Genomic DNA, 16,487 nt, shown 5'->3' with positions numbered 1-16,487 from the left:
GAAGACTCAGTGGAAGAAGCCTATGAAAGAAAAAAGCTTAGATATGCAGACTTAGGAGCAGAAGCTGAGCAGCGAGGATGGAAGACTGGGATTTGTCCAGTGGAAGTGGGGTGTAGGGGATTCATAGCAAGATCAGCTGTCTCGCTCCTCGGGGAACTAGGAGTGCGGGGACAGAGTTTAAGGAAGACAGTGAAGGAAATGTCAGATGAGGCAGCCAGAGCTAGTCAGTGGATTTGGATGAGGAGGAATAATGTCAGTTGGGGGCCAGCAGGGGGACCTACTAAGCAGGGTACATAACTCCTTGAGATCAGGTGGAGAGATCCACCAATCAGTCCTGTCAGGAGAAAATCCAGGAAGAGGAAGTATTTAAGTGTGGGAGTGGCCTATTTGAATCGCTTTTGTTTGAGACCATGCTGCAAGGTGAGTGTGTTTGCTGATTCTGTGAGTTTATCTTTTCTATCTTCCTTAACTTTAGCTTATATTGGAGTTATGCTATATAGCATGTGACATAGAGTATGGTAAATGTGCTAATAAAGGTAGTATCAGCACGGTCACTACCTGGAGCTCGCATCAACGGAGCCTGGGTTTGTTGAAGGTGGCAGTGCTGTTTGGGCTGAGAAAGCCATGTGTAAGTAAGGTAAAGGAGGTTATTGGTTGGTGCGGGGAGCAGTGAGACCTGGCATTAGGGGAGTGTCTCTGGGACGCCAGAGATCACTGTCTAGCCTCCTGGAGGTGTCATGGGACCAACTAGACGAAACACTGGTGAAAGGAGGTTCCCACCCGATGACCCCAAAGACATGCTAGTTATCACTGCTCATTGGTCTGTACAGTTAAGCCTTGCCATAATAGCTTACATCTTATGAAGCGTAATTTTTAAACCCAAAATATTTAAAATCATCATGTAGGCATGATTTACCCTTCAGTCCTCTTTTGTGTGGGGAGTAATCTCTTTATTAAAATTATAGAGTCTGTAAATGTGCATGTGGCACCTTAAATAGCTCATAGGCCTACATGTTTCAGCAAGATTCCTGCTCATGTAAGAAACTTTCTGCACATTCAAAAAATTTACCACATTTGAATTTTCTTAGATATTGAGAATATTTTTTGCATCACCCTCCTCTCCTCTAGTCTGAGGACATAGTGTCATCAAACCTGTTATAATCTGTCCCTTACCCTCTTCACTATGTTGCATCTGTTCGCCCTCGTCTTTTATTGTGTCTTCCACTTGGTCTTCTGTCTGTTCTTTCAGAGTATCTTCACCCTGTTGTTCTTTCAGAGTATCTTCACCCTGTTGTTCTTTCAGGGTATCTTCACCCTGCTGTTCTTTCAGAGTATCTTCACCCTGTTGTTCTTCCAGAGTATCTTCACCCTGTTGTTCTTTCAGGGTATCTTCACCCTGTTGTTCTTTCAGGGTATCTCCACCTTGTTGTTCTTTCAGAGTATCTTCACCCTGTTGTTCTTTAGTATCTTCACCCTGTTGTTCGTTGTTCTTTCAGAGTATCTTCACCCTGTTGTTCTTTAGTATCTTCACCCTGTTGTTCTTTCAGAGTATCTTCACCCTGTTGTTCTTTAGTATCTTCACCCTGTTGTTCTTTCAGGGTATCTTCACCCTGTCGTTCTTTCAGGGTATCTCCACCTTGTTGTTCTTTCAGAGTATCATCACCCTGTTGTTCTTTCAGGGTATCTTCACCCTGTTGTTCTTTCAGGGTATCTTCACCCTGTTGTTCTTTCAGGGTATCTTCACCCTGTTGTTCTTTCAGGGTATCTTCACCCTGTTGTTCTTTCACCTCGTCTGTCAGATCTTCTGATTTGGTCTCACTGGGGCTCTGACACTCTGTGGCTTTGAAGGAGAAGAAAAGTAAAAACAAAATATTTACATTTTCATAATTTACACCCTGAAACAAATCTCCATGTCAACATACACTTCCAAGTAATACAGCCTTATTAAATAAACCTTAGTATTCTTTGTATAATGTTTATGGCGAATCAATGTATTTTTGCACAATATATGAAATGATATAAAATAAATCAAAAGCAAAGTGTTGCTGTTGTGTGTTTTTGTAAACGTCTTCCATAGACACACATTGTTGGTCAGATCTCCTGAACTGGCTTTGAAGTGAATATAACATAATGTATTTAACAATAATCTGTTAATATTTCAATCATGGCCTAAATTATTTCTTTGTGAACTTGTATGATCTTCTGCACACTCAAAACATTTCTTTGTATTTTCTGAGATATTGAGAATATTTTTTCTGTATTACCCCCCTCTCCTATAGCCTGATGGCTCAAGGCATTGTTCCCTTTTGTCAGCACATCATCTTCTTCAGTCTGTCCTGTTTTTCTCTTCTTTTCATTATCAGTGTCCCTTTCTCCTACAGTTCTTTCGAGTTCAACATTGTGTCGCTTCAAATTGTGCTGCTTCCTGTTTCCATCCTCCCGGATTTAGTAATGATCCAGTAATATTACAGTCATAATCTGAATGATTTCTTTATGTATTGATTTAATCTTACCTCTGTACATGAGCAGATATGCAGTCATGGAGCTGGTGAACAATAATCTAAAGTTATTGTTTGCACAGAACAACAAAAATATGACAAAACCAAGTCAACACTTAAAAAATGTCATACATTTTATTCACTATTGATAATATCTAACATACTTGTAAGTTGAGGTTTCTGCAAATGGCTGTTGTTTAACCTGCATCATTGAAAGAATGAACACTGTCAACAAATTAGCATTTCATTTCAGATCTTTCTGTTGGTTTGTTTTGAGTGTGTACGGCCCTAATGGAGTAGAGGAAGTAAAGTCCCCCTCACCTGACTGACATGATCGTCATTAAACTCATACCAGGTTTTGTCCTCACTGCACAGGATGGTGGCTGTGTAATGTCCTCCTCTCAGACTGCCTATGTGATTCACCATCCCATACAGTTTGTACTCCTTGTCCTGCAATGAAAAACACAGTCAGGAACATGGAAAGCAAACATAAGGAGCAACATTTAGATATAAATTACACATAAAAATTACTGCCTTTCTCTGTAACGTTCGTGGCACGTCCACACGGCAGTTGGATTTGACATCTGACATGGTGCTGTAGTCAAAGTCAAATCTCTTGAGGAGCAGAGTCAGAATCTGAGGATATGTCACCATCTCACATCCCTAAATAACACAAGAAAGATTATGAAACAATAAAATGATATGATTGATACGATCTCACTACAATGTTTTTATGTGATTCCAGTATTACGTTTGGCCCGCTCACAGTTGGTGTTTTCATTTTAAGGTCAAAACTCACAATGGTTGCTTCTGTTTTCTCTTCACATTCGTTGCAGTACACCATGTTGTCTCCACTGAATGATTTCTGCTGGAAAATCCTTTCAAAGCTTCTTTCCTGTTAAAACACAAAAGAGTCCAGATTAGATTAGCGTGCTCACATTACATAAAAATACTACAGTAGAACTCTTTTGTTGTGTTTGGCTGCTTACCACGCTGTAGGTTGTATCGTGGGTATCCTGCAGTGACAGTGGAAGAGTCCAGAATGGATTCGTCTCTTCATTGATGCTGTGGCCTTTGGTGCATTTTGTTGTGTGTGTCAGCTCTCCTTGGAAAACCTTGAGATATAAACATCACATATAACACAGCTTTCTGATCTGTTCACCTGTAGATTCTACTATGGATTTGATAATTGCTCACCTCAGAGACCTGTGGGCTGACTTGATGTAAAATCAACTCCAGAAATTTAGCCGCATCACATTGTTCATAAACTGCAAAAGGATACATAAAATTTAATCTATTAATTCCATCAAAGCGTCTTACTTAAATTACTACTAATAGGTGACTTTCTTATTGATTTTCCTGTGCTCCTTGAATGTCTTTTCCTAATCATCACCGTCCAACTTACCATTTTTAATCTTCAGACTCCTCGTGATGTGTTCTGTACCACATACTTCTTCCTTCAGTCTTTGAAAGCTATCTCTCAGCATGCAATCTGTATGTGATTCTGGAACCAAACTTTGAAGAGAGAGTAGTTTCTTAGTTTCCTATTTTCACTGATGGAGTTTTTTAAGTCTGAAACACCCATATACATCACTTTAGAATAACATTTTTTATGGTTACATTTTTAAATAATATTTCATTTACAATTGGTCTCATTACTACTTATTTTTTCTACAGATGAAAGTTTCAAACCTGTCATGGATCTCTGGTGTCATGAAGAGAACTTGCAGGACACTGTTGAGGTAGCATGTGGCGCCCTGATTATGCAGTCCATAATGACATCTGTGTGGCTGAGCAACTTTATAAGAGATAAAGTGAGAGAAAAGTAAAGTAAAGAGAAAAAAAACAGTGTTACTACACCATTAAACTATACTCCTTTCCAACTAGTCTGCTTCTTTTTTACCCTTTTGTTTCTTATTCTCTTTCTTCTCCTCATCCAGTTTTTCTCTGCAGTAATACATATTTCCTCCAATATCCAGGAGAGCATCATCTCCTTTCATTTCTGAGCACTGAATGGTAAAAGGACCCTAATGAAACTGAAGGAATGAGTCACATTTTGATGGTGTGAACTCACAAAACTTTGCATATACACCAGAACTGGTAAAAATGTCGATATTTTATGGGTCTTGTGTTCAGGTGTAAAAGAAATGGCTAAGTTGCGTGGCTGCATCCCTACAAAACTTCAAAGACGTAGCTCCTGCAGTGAGTTTCACCTACATGTATGAAATTTGGTCTGCATTTGTGTCATGTCCAGACTGCATTAAAGTGGAGCCATACCCTAAAGCCAACAGGAAGTCAGCCATTTTGAATTTACTGTGAAATTTTTGTGGATTTTTGGCCATTTACAGGGATCATACCAGGGGTAAAAACATCAACATGCTACATAGGTGTCAGTCAGACACACAGACAATTATTATATGATTTACATGAAATTTACATGGTGTGGTTCACTCCTACATGCAGTGCTCAACTTTTGCAGAAGTGAACAGTTGCAGCTGGCATTCCACCAGTGCCCCTGATTTGCACAAAGGTGCGAGGGCTCATTCATTGCAGCTTGCAGCTTTAAAATCGTTCGTGTTTGTTTGGGTGATGCTGGAATGGGTACTGTCTTCATTTATAGGCACATTTTCCAGTGCCTTCTTAATTCACTCAGTGTTCCCCAGCCCTTGTCATCTTTATTTTGTGACATCTGTGTTCAAAACAGTCTTTTGCCTTTTTACATTACCCTCCTCACCTCCAATCTGATGACTTAATGCATCATCTCCTTTCATCCATTCCACTTATGATTTCTTGTGTGATGCTGAGCTGAGTGCTGTCTCTGATTATACACAGATTTTCTTGTGGCTCTTCATCTCAACTGCATATTATGTCATTCAGTGTTCTACAATTTATGTCATGACATGTTTCTTCTCCTGGTATGTCATATTTTGCTTCACATTTTGTTTCTTCTATCATGTTAACAATATCACTTCTCTCCACGCAAAGACCCTTCACTAAGCTCAGTCTTATATCTTAACTCAGTTCTGAACTTTTTTATATTGTGAACTCCTTTTACCCTATTCTCATCTGCCCCTCACCAACATCACTGTTTCCCATCCATCTCTTCTCCTCATTATCAGTGTCCCTTTCGTCTGCTTGTCCTGTAATAGCAAGGGTTTGATCTTGTTGTTAAGCTGCATCGTTTATCAGACCTCCTCAGGGGCTTAGCACCAAACTGTGGGCCCTATGCATTAGCAGTCTCTGTGCACAATTGCTTTGAGCAACTTTTTAGTTGTCACTATATGAGCTCACCTTGGATCATGTCCTCAGTAACACCAACAAGAGGTGATGGGGGACGTGCTGCTGCTCCATTCTTTGTGGCTGTTGGTGAATCTGAGGGCCATATGGTTCATGATGTTAAGTTTGGCTTGGTAATATTGAAAGATAATGTTGCATGACATTGCTATGATGCTGATGTGTTATGCAAAATCATGTCTGTTGTTAGATATAATGCCATAGAGCCTGCAACCCTTTCCTTTCTTTCTTTTCTTTTTTGGAATCTCATTTTAGGGGAAAGACATGCTAGTGTATGTTGGTGCTCCAGCAGCATAAGCAGTCACTCACTCAGCTCTAGCTGCTTTTAAGGCTCAAACACACCAAACCAACAATAAAGAACTAGTACTGACTAAGTCCATCTGTTGTGTTGCCTCACTACGCTTGCATACTGGTAAAAAACTTGGATTTAAGCACACTGCAAAGACTACAGCCAACAGCCAAGTGGCACATACGTTCTGCACCTGCATGAGAGGAAATAACTCAATAGCTGCAGGTGGCAGTAGTCTGTATTTGTGATTGAAAAAGGGGAAACCGGAAGACCAACAGAACAAATTCAAGATGCTACTTAACCAGTTAGCCCATTAACAACACAACCTGATGTTGAAGAACAAAGAACATGTACTGTGTACCAGAGAACAATAACACAAACAATTACTAACCATTTCTGCTAAATGGCTAAAAATATTTGTTTAGATCTCAGGCCGTCTTGACTTTAGTCATATGTTTGCTTTCCTCACTTTGGTTTCTCTTCTCATGCACTGAGCTGAACTGCCACTGAGAGTGATTTTACTCGCTGACAGGCTCTGCCAGCTCTCATACTGATTCAACATGCTGAATTACCTGAAAACAAAATCAACAAAGGCCGATTAGTGCCAATGTGCAGAACACACCACAAAAACTAGGGCGACAGATGCTCACCTACGGCCCGTACTATGGTGCAAATTAGAAGGTGTGGGCTTGAAGAAAAAGTAATTTATTGAACAAAAATACGTTAATATTAAAGAGATAGGTTGTGTTTTTACTTCACCTTTTTCATTTCAGAGAAGTGAGGATTACTTACTAAAACAAAAACAAAAACAAAAACAACAGCTCCCCGATCCCCCTTTTTGTTCGTTGGATTCAGCATCTGATTAGAAACAACAAAAATAATTTACTCAAATATTTAGAAACATGCAACATTTAGTTGAAATAAATAAGAAGGATGAATGGTAGAGCTGACAAATAATCTAACATCCTACTAACAGAGAATTATTTTGTGGTGGATGTTAAACATTAGATCAACAGACATGGTTTCTTATAGAGTAAAAAAAACTCATAATTGTACTTAACATTTTTACTTAACTTACTACTAGTGCTGTCCATCTTTGCTGTCACTTATGTTAGTTTTGTTTCGTATCATCCAGATTACTGGTTTCACCCTGTTGTTCTTTCACCTCGTCTGCCAGATCTTCTGATTCGGCCTCATCAGGCATCTGAGACACTGTGGCTTTGACATGGAGGAAGAGTGACACAATCAGCCATTATCAGTGTCAACATCAGTAAGAACAAAATATTTTCATTTTCATTATGTACACCCGGAACAGGTGTTAACATCAAAATACACACCACACAAGTAATGTGACTTTAAAAGAACATACTTTAACATTCCTTGGTTGTTACAAATAGTTCATCTGTCTATGGGATGTGAAAGAGGATGCAAGATATCATGTAGCTCTCTGATTATGCAAACATTTCTGATCATCCTGAAGAGAGAAAAACATCGTTTCATTACACTTCTCCACTAACTATAAATTAAATGGAATACGCTGGCAAAAATGCACAATTTGTGACCATAAGTAGATTTTTGTAAACTGTATCCAAATGTAGAAAAATATATAATATATAAATATAAATATATTTTATATATAATATATTAAAAATATATAAAAACCTATCAAAGTGCTTATTTGTAGGTTACCCAAGCTACAAGGTTTCAAAATGTTTACATATTTTGCAGACACTCTGTCTACACAGGACCTTCAGCCTCATCTCTAAGCCATTTGTCACACATATATGTTGGAACAGTTATGCTTCAGTTCACAGCATTAATGTGGCTAATTGCCTGCAGTGTGCACACAGCTGACAGTTGGTCCGGCTGTTAGAAAGTAATCCAACAGGATTACTCCAATCAGACAGGATCAAATCCCGAAATTTGGTTGTTCAAAGGAAAAAAAGGATTACGTGATTGGATAAGATCAGGTCCAATCCAGTTTTTTATCCGGATCAATCCTCCAGTTTGTGTTGTTCAAAACATTTGAATAGGAAAAGGATTACTTTGATCCAACATATCAGGATTACCATGATTCCAGCAGAGGGCTGGATTCAGACTGGATTACAGGGGTAAAATGAAATAAAAACTCACAAAGTTGTCAAACAAGAAAACTAGAACTGATCAACAGAGTTAAGAGAATGATAAACTGCATGTTTACACCAGTATTTTTACAATTTGTATTAAGTAGTATATTTAAGTAATTATATATTTTCATGCACATATTTATTTATTATTTATTTATGACACTGTATTTCATACATGCAATATATATATTTCGGACTTGAGTTTTTTAGTCATTAAAATCATAAAGCAATGAAATATATAATCAACTTTGAGCTGTTGTGGAGTCAAGACATCAATTAAGAATGTTTAAGGTGATCACAGTAGAAAAAAGGTAAATTGTTAAAAACCTAAATCTATGCGTAAGTATGTTCTTAATGTTTAACGCCATCTGCTGGTCATTTTTTAGTGTCTTCCTCAGTTACAAGTTAGGCCCAGTGGAGTGAAGGCAAAAAGCTAAAGGCATTACTGACTTATGTTATTTTGTTTAGTGTTTCAGTTGTACAAACGAAAAGCAAAAGCAAAAAAGAGGGAAATGTAAATAACAAATTAAGTCAGGCACTGAGAATCTTTCTTTGTGTTCATCTGTATGATGTAAGATAGCCATATCAAATTCATTTGTCCTCAAACAGGCCACCTTTTAACCTTCAAAATGTCCACAGTGTTTCTGTAAATAATGTACATTTTGTTGATGTTTCAGGTCAGTGGACTGAATGTTAAAAAGAAAGTTGTCTTCTTTGTAATGCTTTTTTTCCCGGATTTGGTAATCCTTAAAAGTCTGTACCTGGATCAGAGTGATCCTATCCAAAAAAGATTACCAAAACATACTTTTTTTCAGATAACACCTTATAAGCAACCCCACCCAGGTGATCATTTACCTGGGTGGATTACAGGCTCTGAGGGCTTCTGCTAACATACTTGGCAATGGTATTGTTTAACTTGGTGAACTAAGATTTCACTCAACAATAGAAGAGTGTTACTTTTACTTGTTTTTATAATCATTCAGAAAAGTAAACATGCTCCATTCAACGTCTTACCCATGCTAGTTAATTTAAATTTCTCTTTGCTCACTAAGCAGTATTATCCTCTAGAACAGTGGTTCCCAACCTTTTTCTTGAGGGACCCATATTTTTACTGTTGTGGACTTCAGTGCCTTGCAATACATATTTCAGAACTTTTCTATACTACTTTATTTGTTTCAAATAAATGAATACGCTTTTAATATAACCCTTAAATTTATTTGTTTGTTTGTTTGTTTGACACATAAATGAATTAAATGTTGACACATAACCCAGTAAAATTATTACACCCCTTAAAATAAAGAGGGCTTTGTGACCCCCCAGCTCATGTTATGATAACAGAAATAATATTTCTGTGATTATGATACTTTGAAAGGAGCCATTCTGCATTATGAGTACGTTTTACTTTTGATACTTTACATAGTACATTTTGCTGACAGGCCAGGTGTTTGGAGGTAAGAAAGGCCTACCCTCCGCTCAGGACAAATACACCTCCATGGTCAGGAAACAGGCAGGTAACATCACTATAGAGCTTTCACACTCTGGACACAACATGTTAAAATGTCTCCCCTTTCGTAGGCGCTACAGAACACTGTATGCCAAAACAGCCAGAAACAAGAACAGGCTCTTTCCACATGCTATCAGTAATGAACACTAAACACTAGCCCATGGTGTCAGGAACAAAACCTTTAACACCAATCACCAACTGGTTCAATCCCAGTAGGGAGCCCTTCTATGTGGAGTTTGCATGTTTTCTCCGGGTGCTCCAGTTTCCTCCCACAGTCCAAAGACATGCAGGTTAACTGGTGACTCTAAATTGTCCGTAGGTGTGAATGTGAGTGTGAATGGTTGTCTGTCTCTATGTGTCAGCCCTGTGATAGTCTGGTGACCTGTCCAGGGTGAACCCTGCCTCTCACCCAATGTCAGCTGGGATAGGCTCCAGCCCCCCGCAACCCCCAACAGGATAAGTGGTCACGGATGGAATGTTAAAGGCGTAACTATGGTTGTTTTCAAAATTCATATATGTTATTCCTATGGTTTAAGATTTAGGACTGGGCAAACATCTTGGTGAACATGAACAACTCACTCCCAAATCAAAAAACCAGAGTGCTAAAACTCAAATTTGTGATGTCATAGGATATAAAGTCTGGAGCTCTGCCACAGACACTGAATTGTTAAAGATGTAATAGATAACACTGACAGCACCCAGGGGAAGGTTCTGAGTGTATGAATACATTTTCTGTTTCACAGCTGAGAACATTACAATAGAATAAAGCTCATTTGGATACAATAAATAAATCACTTTTCCATTCATTGTCTATGGAGCAGCTTCAGATTTTATACCCTATGACATCACAAGTTTGAGACTTACTTCTCTGGATTCTGGTTATGTGGGAGAGTAGCTTGTGTTCACAAATATTGAGTGAACTTTCCTTGGCCATGGAAATAGCATATGGGAATTCTTAATTTGGGTGGTTCCCCTTTACATACACTATACAAACATGTAAATAAATATACGTCAAACATAACCCAAGCATGCTGTATACACTATTTATAATGTCATATCCACCTACTTCATATAAACAGTCTGTCACATTTATCATTCTATATTTATTCTAGCACCAATTGCAAAACAGACAAAACAGAGTCAGATTGCTTGTAATGTGCACACATTTAAGTGTGATTCTGAAAACACTCCACTATAAGTAATAGTATGCAAGTGTAATCAGGAAAGTGGACTTGAAACCTCACCTGACGTGACCCCGCCCCCTTTTTCTGATGAAAGCCGTTTTTTGCCCCCCTCAATTGGTCAGACATCAAGTCATAGGAACCTTCATTCATACAAATCTCAGACCCACCGTCTGTAAACTCAAAGAAAACGAGTGGACGATAGAATATTGTATTTGGGCAAAAACGGCTTGAACTGTTTAGCATCATACACACACAAAAATAAATTAGAGTATATACCATATGAAATTTACATTAAATCTTTACTAGTAAAGACGAACAGTGACAAACCCGTATCAAGACAGAGTGAGGAAAATACTTAGTCCTTACTTCAAACTGACTGAAGCTAATATTAGAGAAATATCTAGTAATGCTTACCCTTGCCTGGGCATCACAGAAGAACATCAGTAACATTTAGAAGCTGATTTTACTTTCCTTTTACCACGAACTTATTGGCCTCGTCACGTTGCGAGCCTTGCGTGCCTCCTAAATGCAGATGAAAATAGTTAGGCTCCTCAGAGGAGGGTGGTGGCCGGGGCGTGACTTGTTTTTGTTTTTGTTCTCAATTGTCCCTCCCCATGCAACAAATATTTTTCTTTGAGTCTCCCCTTAGTGACTTGGAGAGAAAGCATAATACTCCCTCCACCATTCATACATACCTCACGCAGTCATGCCATCTGAAATAGTCACCTGACATCACTGGCCTGTCACCACCTCCTCCTAGTTCTACGGGAGACTGCACGGGGGCTGTTGTCGGCAGACTAAGGCAAGATAAGTGAACTTTAAAACACTTTAATGTTTAACATTAAATTGTGTCTTGTTAAGAGTTTGATGTATTTGTCTATATAGAAATTCAGTACATTTTAAAGTAGATTTTAGTAAATGTGACACCCTACCAGGGGCTCATTTACAGGCAAAGATGATGGCCACGGCGCCCTCTGCCTCCCCCTGTTGGTAATAGACGTGGCTTTGACCTGCCTATAGTTTGGAGTGGTGCTAATTGATTGCTCTGCATTTTGATACTGTGTTCCCTAAGTCTGCAGTGCGACTTGCTGTGCTTTATGTATTATGTGCATGGTTTCTTTTGTATGTTGGTATCTGACGCATAGATCATTGACAAAGCGGCGGTATTTTAGGTTGGGAATGAGAACAAAGGGATTAGGTCCACTGTATCAAACTGTCACTGGAAGACAACCTCTACTGCCCTTCAAGCTTTATAGGACTATAGGAAATATTATGGTTGCCAGATTTGATGTTTTAGGAACCCAAAGACAGCATTTAAATTTAAAATTAACTAAAGAACTCGTCTTGTAATTGTAATGATTAAATATTACCAAAATGGTTTGAATTGGTTGCAAAACTAGGCTATCTTTCTGCTTTGCTAAAATTTGCAGTTTTTTATTTCCTTTTGTCTTTTCCAACATAAATCTGAGGGGCCTTTTGAAGTGGGATATTAGCTACATCAGTGCATGAAAACTGAGAAAAAGGAGAAATGCTACATATTTCAATTCATTTTTTTATTTTGGCAACTCCAGCAGTACACAACAAACCATGGGGAGAATAGTCCTAAAGTCAGATACAGTGCAGAGGCAGCTTGTGTGATAATATTCACAGTATGTTTGGTTTGGGAAACACATTTAAAGGAATCAGGTCATTCTACATATTTGTTCCTGCCCATCACCAGAATGCAGCACAATTATTTTTGTATTTGATTCTTTTCCAATCACTGACTGATTATTATAACCACATCCTTATTCTTGTTTTTAGAGAATATTGTCTAACTACTTTCAGGTACTTGCACTTTCCCCTGCTGATCAAAAAGTGTTTTGATCAGCAGGAAGTCAGAAAAAAAACCTCTCAATCTTCTGTAGAAATCCTTGATTCTTCAAACAAGAGGGTTTTAAGAGACTGCATTAATTTGTAAATGTAAATGTAAATGTATGGACCTCTGAAATGGTGCGGTTTGGCGGTGGGGGGTGGTTAGCATGCAGTGGGGGGGCCGCGAGCTGCAGATGGTGCCTTTGTGCATGGGCCGCTTGCTCTACCCACTAAGCCACCGGGTGCCCCATTCTAGATTTAATTAAGGTGACCACAGTGACTCTGGGGTAGTTACAGGGTAAACTCATTTCAAGATGCTGCATCGTCATCTGATTAGGTTACAAGTGCCAGTATTGACTGTGACAAACATCTGTGACTGACACATCTAATTATAATGAAACTTGGCACACTGTGTTGTCATGTGTGCACCAACACTTGACTTTGATTCTTCTCACGGAAGAGCAGAATAAAAATAGAAAACCACCTGCTTGACAGTAATAACGAAGCACGTCTTCTGTGTATTAAGTCCAAATAATTAACCGCTAAAAGGACAAAACTTCCCTCAGTCCAAACAGGTTTTCAGTCCTTTTGTTTTGAGAGACCCTCAGTGCAAGTCGAACACTCAGGCATGTTTTGGACATTAAAAGGGATACAGAGGATATTAAGGAAAACACATTTTTTGTAGACCACCCAGATTTCATGTAATTATAACTACAAAAACTATTTTAACCTCTTTCACTCTATGTCTGTCTGCCATAGACCCATTTAAGTCTTTAGCAGTAAATCTTTAGAGGGAGATAGCAGGGTGACAGTTTATGCCACATAGAAGTGGTACACATCATCTGAAAGCAGGGAACCTGGCGACTAATTTGAGATGTAGCTCGGAACTGTGTGTCAAGTTTTTCTAGGCATAAATATGTCTTAAACATGGTGTTTTGGTTAGGCGCCTATTCAACTTTTAAAGTTAAGAGTCTATAAGGGCTCAGAACTTTATCCTGGAAGTATATGATGGACATTCCCATGATGAGTTATGTCTCATACGGTACCCTTTGTTACACAGAATTAATGGTAAATTTAAGCATTTTTGACCACTCAAGAATTGATTTAAAGGGTCAAAAATCCCTCCAAAATACCACATTAAGACACCGAGACCTTGAGGAACACCAAAGAAAAACCCATGCTTTGATTTGGTGTCAAATATACCTATGAAAGCCATACATCCTCTGAATGCCTGAGGTCTCTAGTTAGCAGTTGTTAAGTTTTATTAGTTTTATTATCCTAGAGGTCACGATAGGTCATTTTATACAATAATGATGAAAAAAAAATGGTCTCACTACAATGAAACGGCGGCTGTGGCTCAGAGGTAGAGCGGGTCGTCCACCAATCGAAAGATCAGTGGTTCGATCCCGGGCTTCTCCAGGCTGCATGTCGAAGTATCCTTGAGCAAGATACTGAACCCCAAATTGCTCCCGATGGCTGTTCCATCAGTGTGTGAGTGTGTTAAAAAAACTGAGTAGCAGGTGGCACCTTGTACGGTAGCCTCGGCCACCAGTGTATGAATGTGTGTGTGAATGGGTGAATGTGACTCGTAGTGTAAAAAGTGCTTTGAGTGGTCACTAGATGACTAGAAAGGCGCTATACAAATGCAGGTCCATTTACTATGGGGACTCATATCATCCAAGAGTCTCAGCATTCCAGTCATACCCAATTTATGCAATTCTAAGACTGTTAAGGCCTCCAGTTTGCAGAAATATTCAAATGCAACAGGCTAACATAACACACTTATACAGCATGCAAAAAAAAAAAAAAAACTGCATGGTTTTTGCCCAAAGTGAATGGGACAAGGGTAAAGTGGGCATATCTGGGACTCCTGTTTCTGAACTTTGGTTATTTAACCCCCTTCCCAACAAGCTTTCTTCTTTCAATCTTTAAAACTCAGCCTCTGAAAAACAGTAACATCGGCTGAGGATGCCGGTGTCCTAGTGGAGTGGTAGAGGTTAAAAATTACAGCTGCTTCTGGATTTTGATCTACATGAAAGAGGGCCTTTATCTACACAACCGACATTAAACGTCGGCCTACTTATCATTGGGTCTTTTACAAATGATCCCTTTCAGGTCCTGCACAGTCATCTTCTTCAGCTGCTCCTCAGCGTCACACAGGTCGATGATCTTCTCCTCTCCTCTGGGTCCATTTACTTTGAGCTGGATCACCATTTGGCTGCTGAGTGTGTTTGCTCAGGTGCAGAGGATCTGGAATGAAACTGAAACACTGATGTGAGGTGTTTATGATCTCTGATTTCATAATGCCTCATAGGGCAACTGAAAAATCACATGACTTCAAAGACAAATGAAATGTGATTGAAACCTCCATTATCTCTTTTGTTTGGAGAAGGAGAGTACACTGAGACGACATGGGTGTAAAGCTGTCAACTGCGCGTAAAAAGAGTGAGTTTGGACAACAGAATATCAATTTAGCAACTCAACGGGACAAGTATTATAACATCAATGACACCACTTATTCTTTCGTCAATGGAGATGATGATATGGACTGTAAGTACCAAGTTAATTTCAAACTTATCCAGATATCTTAAAGACTATTAATAACCTCATCTATTATAGGATCGACAGCTGTCTATGACTCATGTCTTCACATTATTAAGCTCTCAGAAGTTTAACCAGTAATACTTGTTTTTGTGTGTCACATAGTCGAGTGCAATGACTATAAGTCTCTCAGAGCAAAGATGTCCTGTGGTCATGCTGTCACCCCGATGTCTCTCACCAACTGGTGTCGCAGGTTGTTGGACCAGGTAACGTATCAATGAATCTTCACAACAAAAGTCAAACAGTTGGCAAAAAATAATCTAAAACATTTAGTAAAGGTCCAGTGTGTAGGATTTAGGGGGATATATTGGCATAAATGGAATATAATAAGTATGTGTTCTTTCGTGTATGCTTGCCTGGAAATAACGCAATTTATACTTCTGCGTTGAATCGACACTGTACCCTACGCTGTAGCCCGACGTGCACCTCCCCAGAATTGTAACTACAAGTCGTGATGACACAGACCTCCTGTCTGTTTCTGTAAGCTGAAACCATTTCCTTCAGTGTAAACAAAGCTTTTATTTACTTTAATTTCACAGATGAGAAACAAAAAAATTGTGTAGACAATAAAGCCTCCACAAAAATAGCATCTTAAGTCTTGTGTGTGATTTATCCTGGCTTCATATGAGCAGAGGAAATATCCGCTAGTCACTAGGCTAATTTATACAATGTAAAATTGCCATAGGCTTGTGCTAATAACATTAGCATGTTGTATTTGTTTGGAAAACGTGTTTAGTATAAGACAGTTGTTTATTATAAGACAGTTGTTTCGTCAGTGAACCTTGTGAGTTGTAATGGAGACGGATTGTGTGCCGTTACCTTTGTTAGATGTTGCTGTTGTCCCTGGCTTCATATGAGTAGAGGGAAAGATCGCCGGCCGCTAGGCTAATTTATACAATGTAAAATGCCATAGGCTTGTGCTAATAACATTAACATGTTGTATTTGTTTGGAAAACATGTTTAGTATAAGACAGTTGTTTTGTCGGTGAACCTTGTGAGTTGTAATTGAGCCAAATTTTGTAACGTTACCTTTGTTAAATGTTGCTGTTGTCCCTGGTTTTATATGAGAAGAGGAAAAGTCCACTAGCTGCTAGGCTAATTTATACAATGTAAAATGCCATAGGCTTGTGCTAAAAA

General features: G+C 38.8%; 2 protein-coding genes across 4 annotated transcripts in view; one reads left to right on the top strand and one right to left on the bottom strand.

Moving 5' to 3' along the window:
• Positions 1–16,487, bottom strand: part of LOC126403796 (ubiquitin carboxyl-terminal hydrolase 47-like) — a 38,616-nt gene that overhangs the window by 5,804 nt on the left and 16,325 nt on the right. The window contains exons 8-13 of the mRNA XM_050066585.1: positions 3,033–3,161; positions 2,820–2,948; positions 2,663–2,700; positions 2,514–2,545; positions 1,532–1,840; positions 1,174–1,422 (exon numbers count right to left, since the gene is read on the bottom strand). Coding sequence (XP_049922542.1) covers positions 1,174–1,422; positions 1,532–1,840; positions 2,514–2,545; positions 2,663–2,700; positions 2,820–2,948; positions 3,033–3,161 — 886 coding nt within the window. The remainder of the gene's footprint in view (positions 1–1,173; positions 1,423–1,531; positions 1,841–2,513; positions 2,546–2,662; positions 2,701–2,819; positions 2,949–3,032; positions 3,162–16,487) is intronic.
• Positions 15,013–16,487, top strand: part of LOC126403804 (E3 ubiquitin-protein ligase ARIH2-like) — a 39,809-nt gene continuing 38,334 nt past the window's right edge. For 2 of the 3 annotated variants that reach the window (XM_050066595.1, XM_050066593.1), the window contains exons 1-2: positions 15,092–15,299; positions 15,456–15,556. In XM_050066595.1, the coding sequence (XP_049922552.1) occupies positions 15,161–15,299; positions 15,456–15,556 (240 nt within the window). In that variant the 5' untranslated portion in view covers positions 15,092–15,160. Of the gene's footprint in view, positions 15,029–15,091; positions 15,300–15,455; positions 15,557–16,487 lie in introns of those variants that run through there. The other variant, XM_050066594.1, reaches the window with a different exon arrangement.

Source organism: Epinephelus moara, chromosome 17 (assembly GCF_006386435.1).
Source record: "Epinephelus moara isolate mb chromosome 17, YSFRI_EMoa_1.0, whole genome shotgun sequence".
In the NCBI taxonomy this organism is placed as follows: domain Eukaryota; kingdom Metazoa; phylum Chordata; class Actinopteri; order Perciformes; family Serranidae; genus Epinephelus; species Epinephelus moara.
This window is presented reverse-complemented; position numbering and strand designations above follow the sequence as displayed.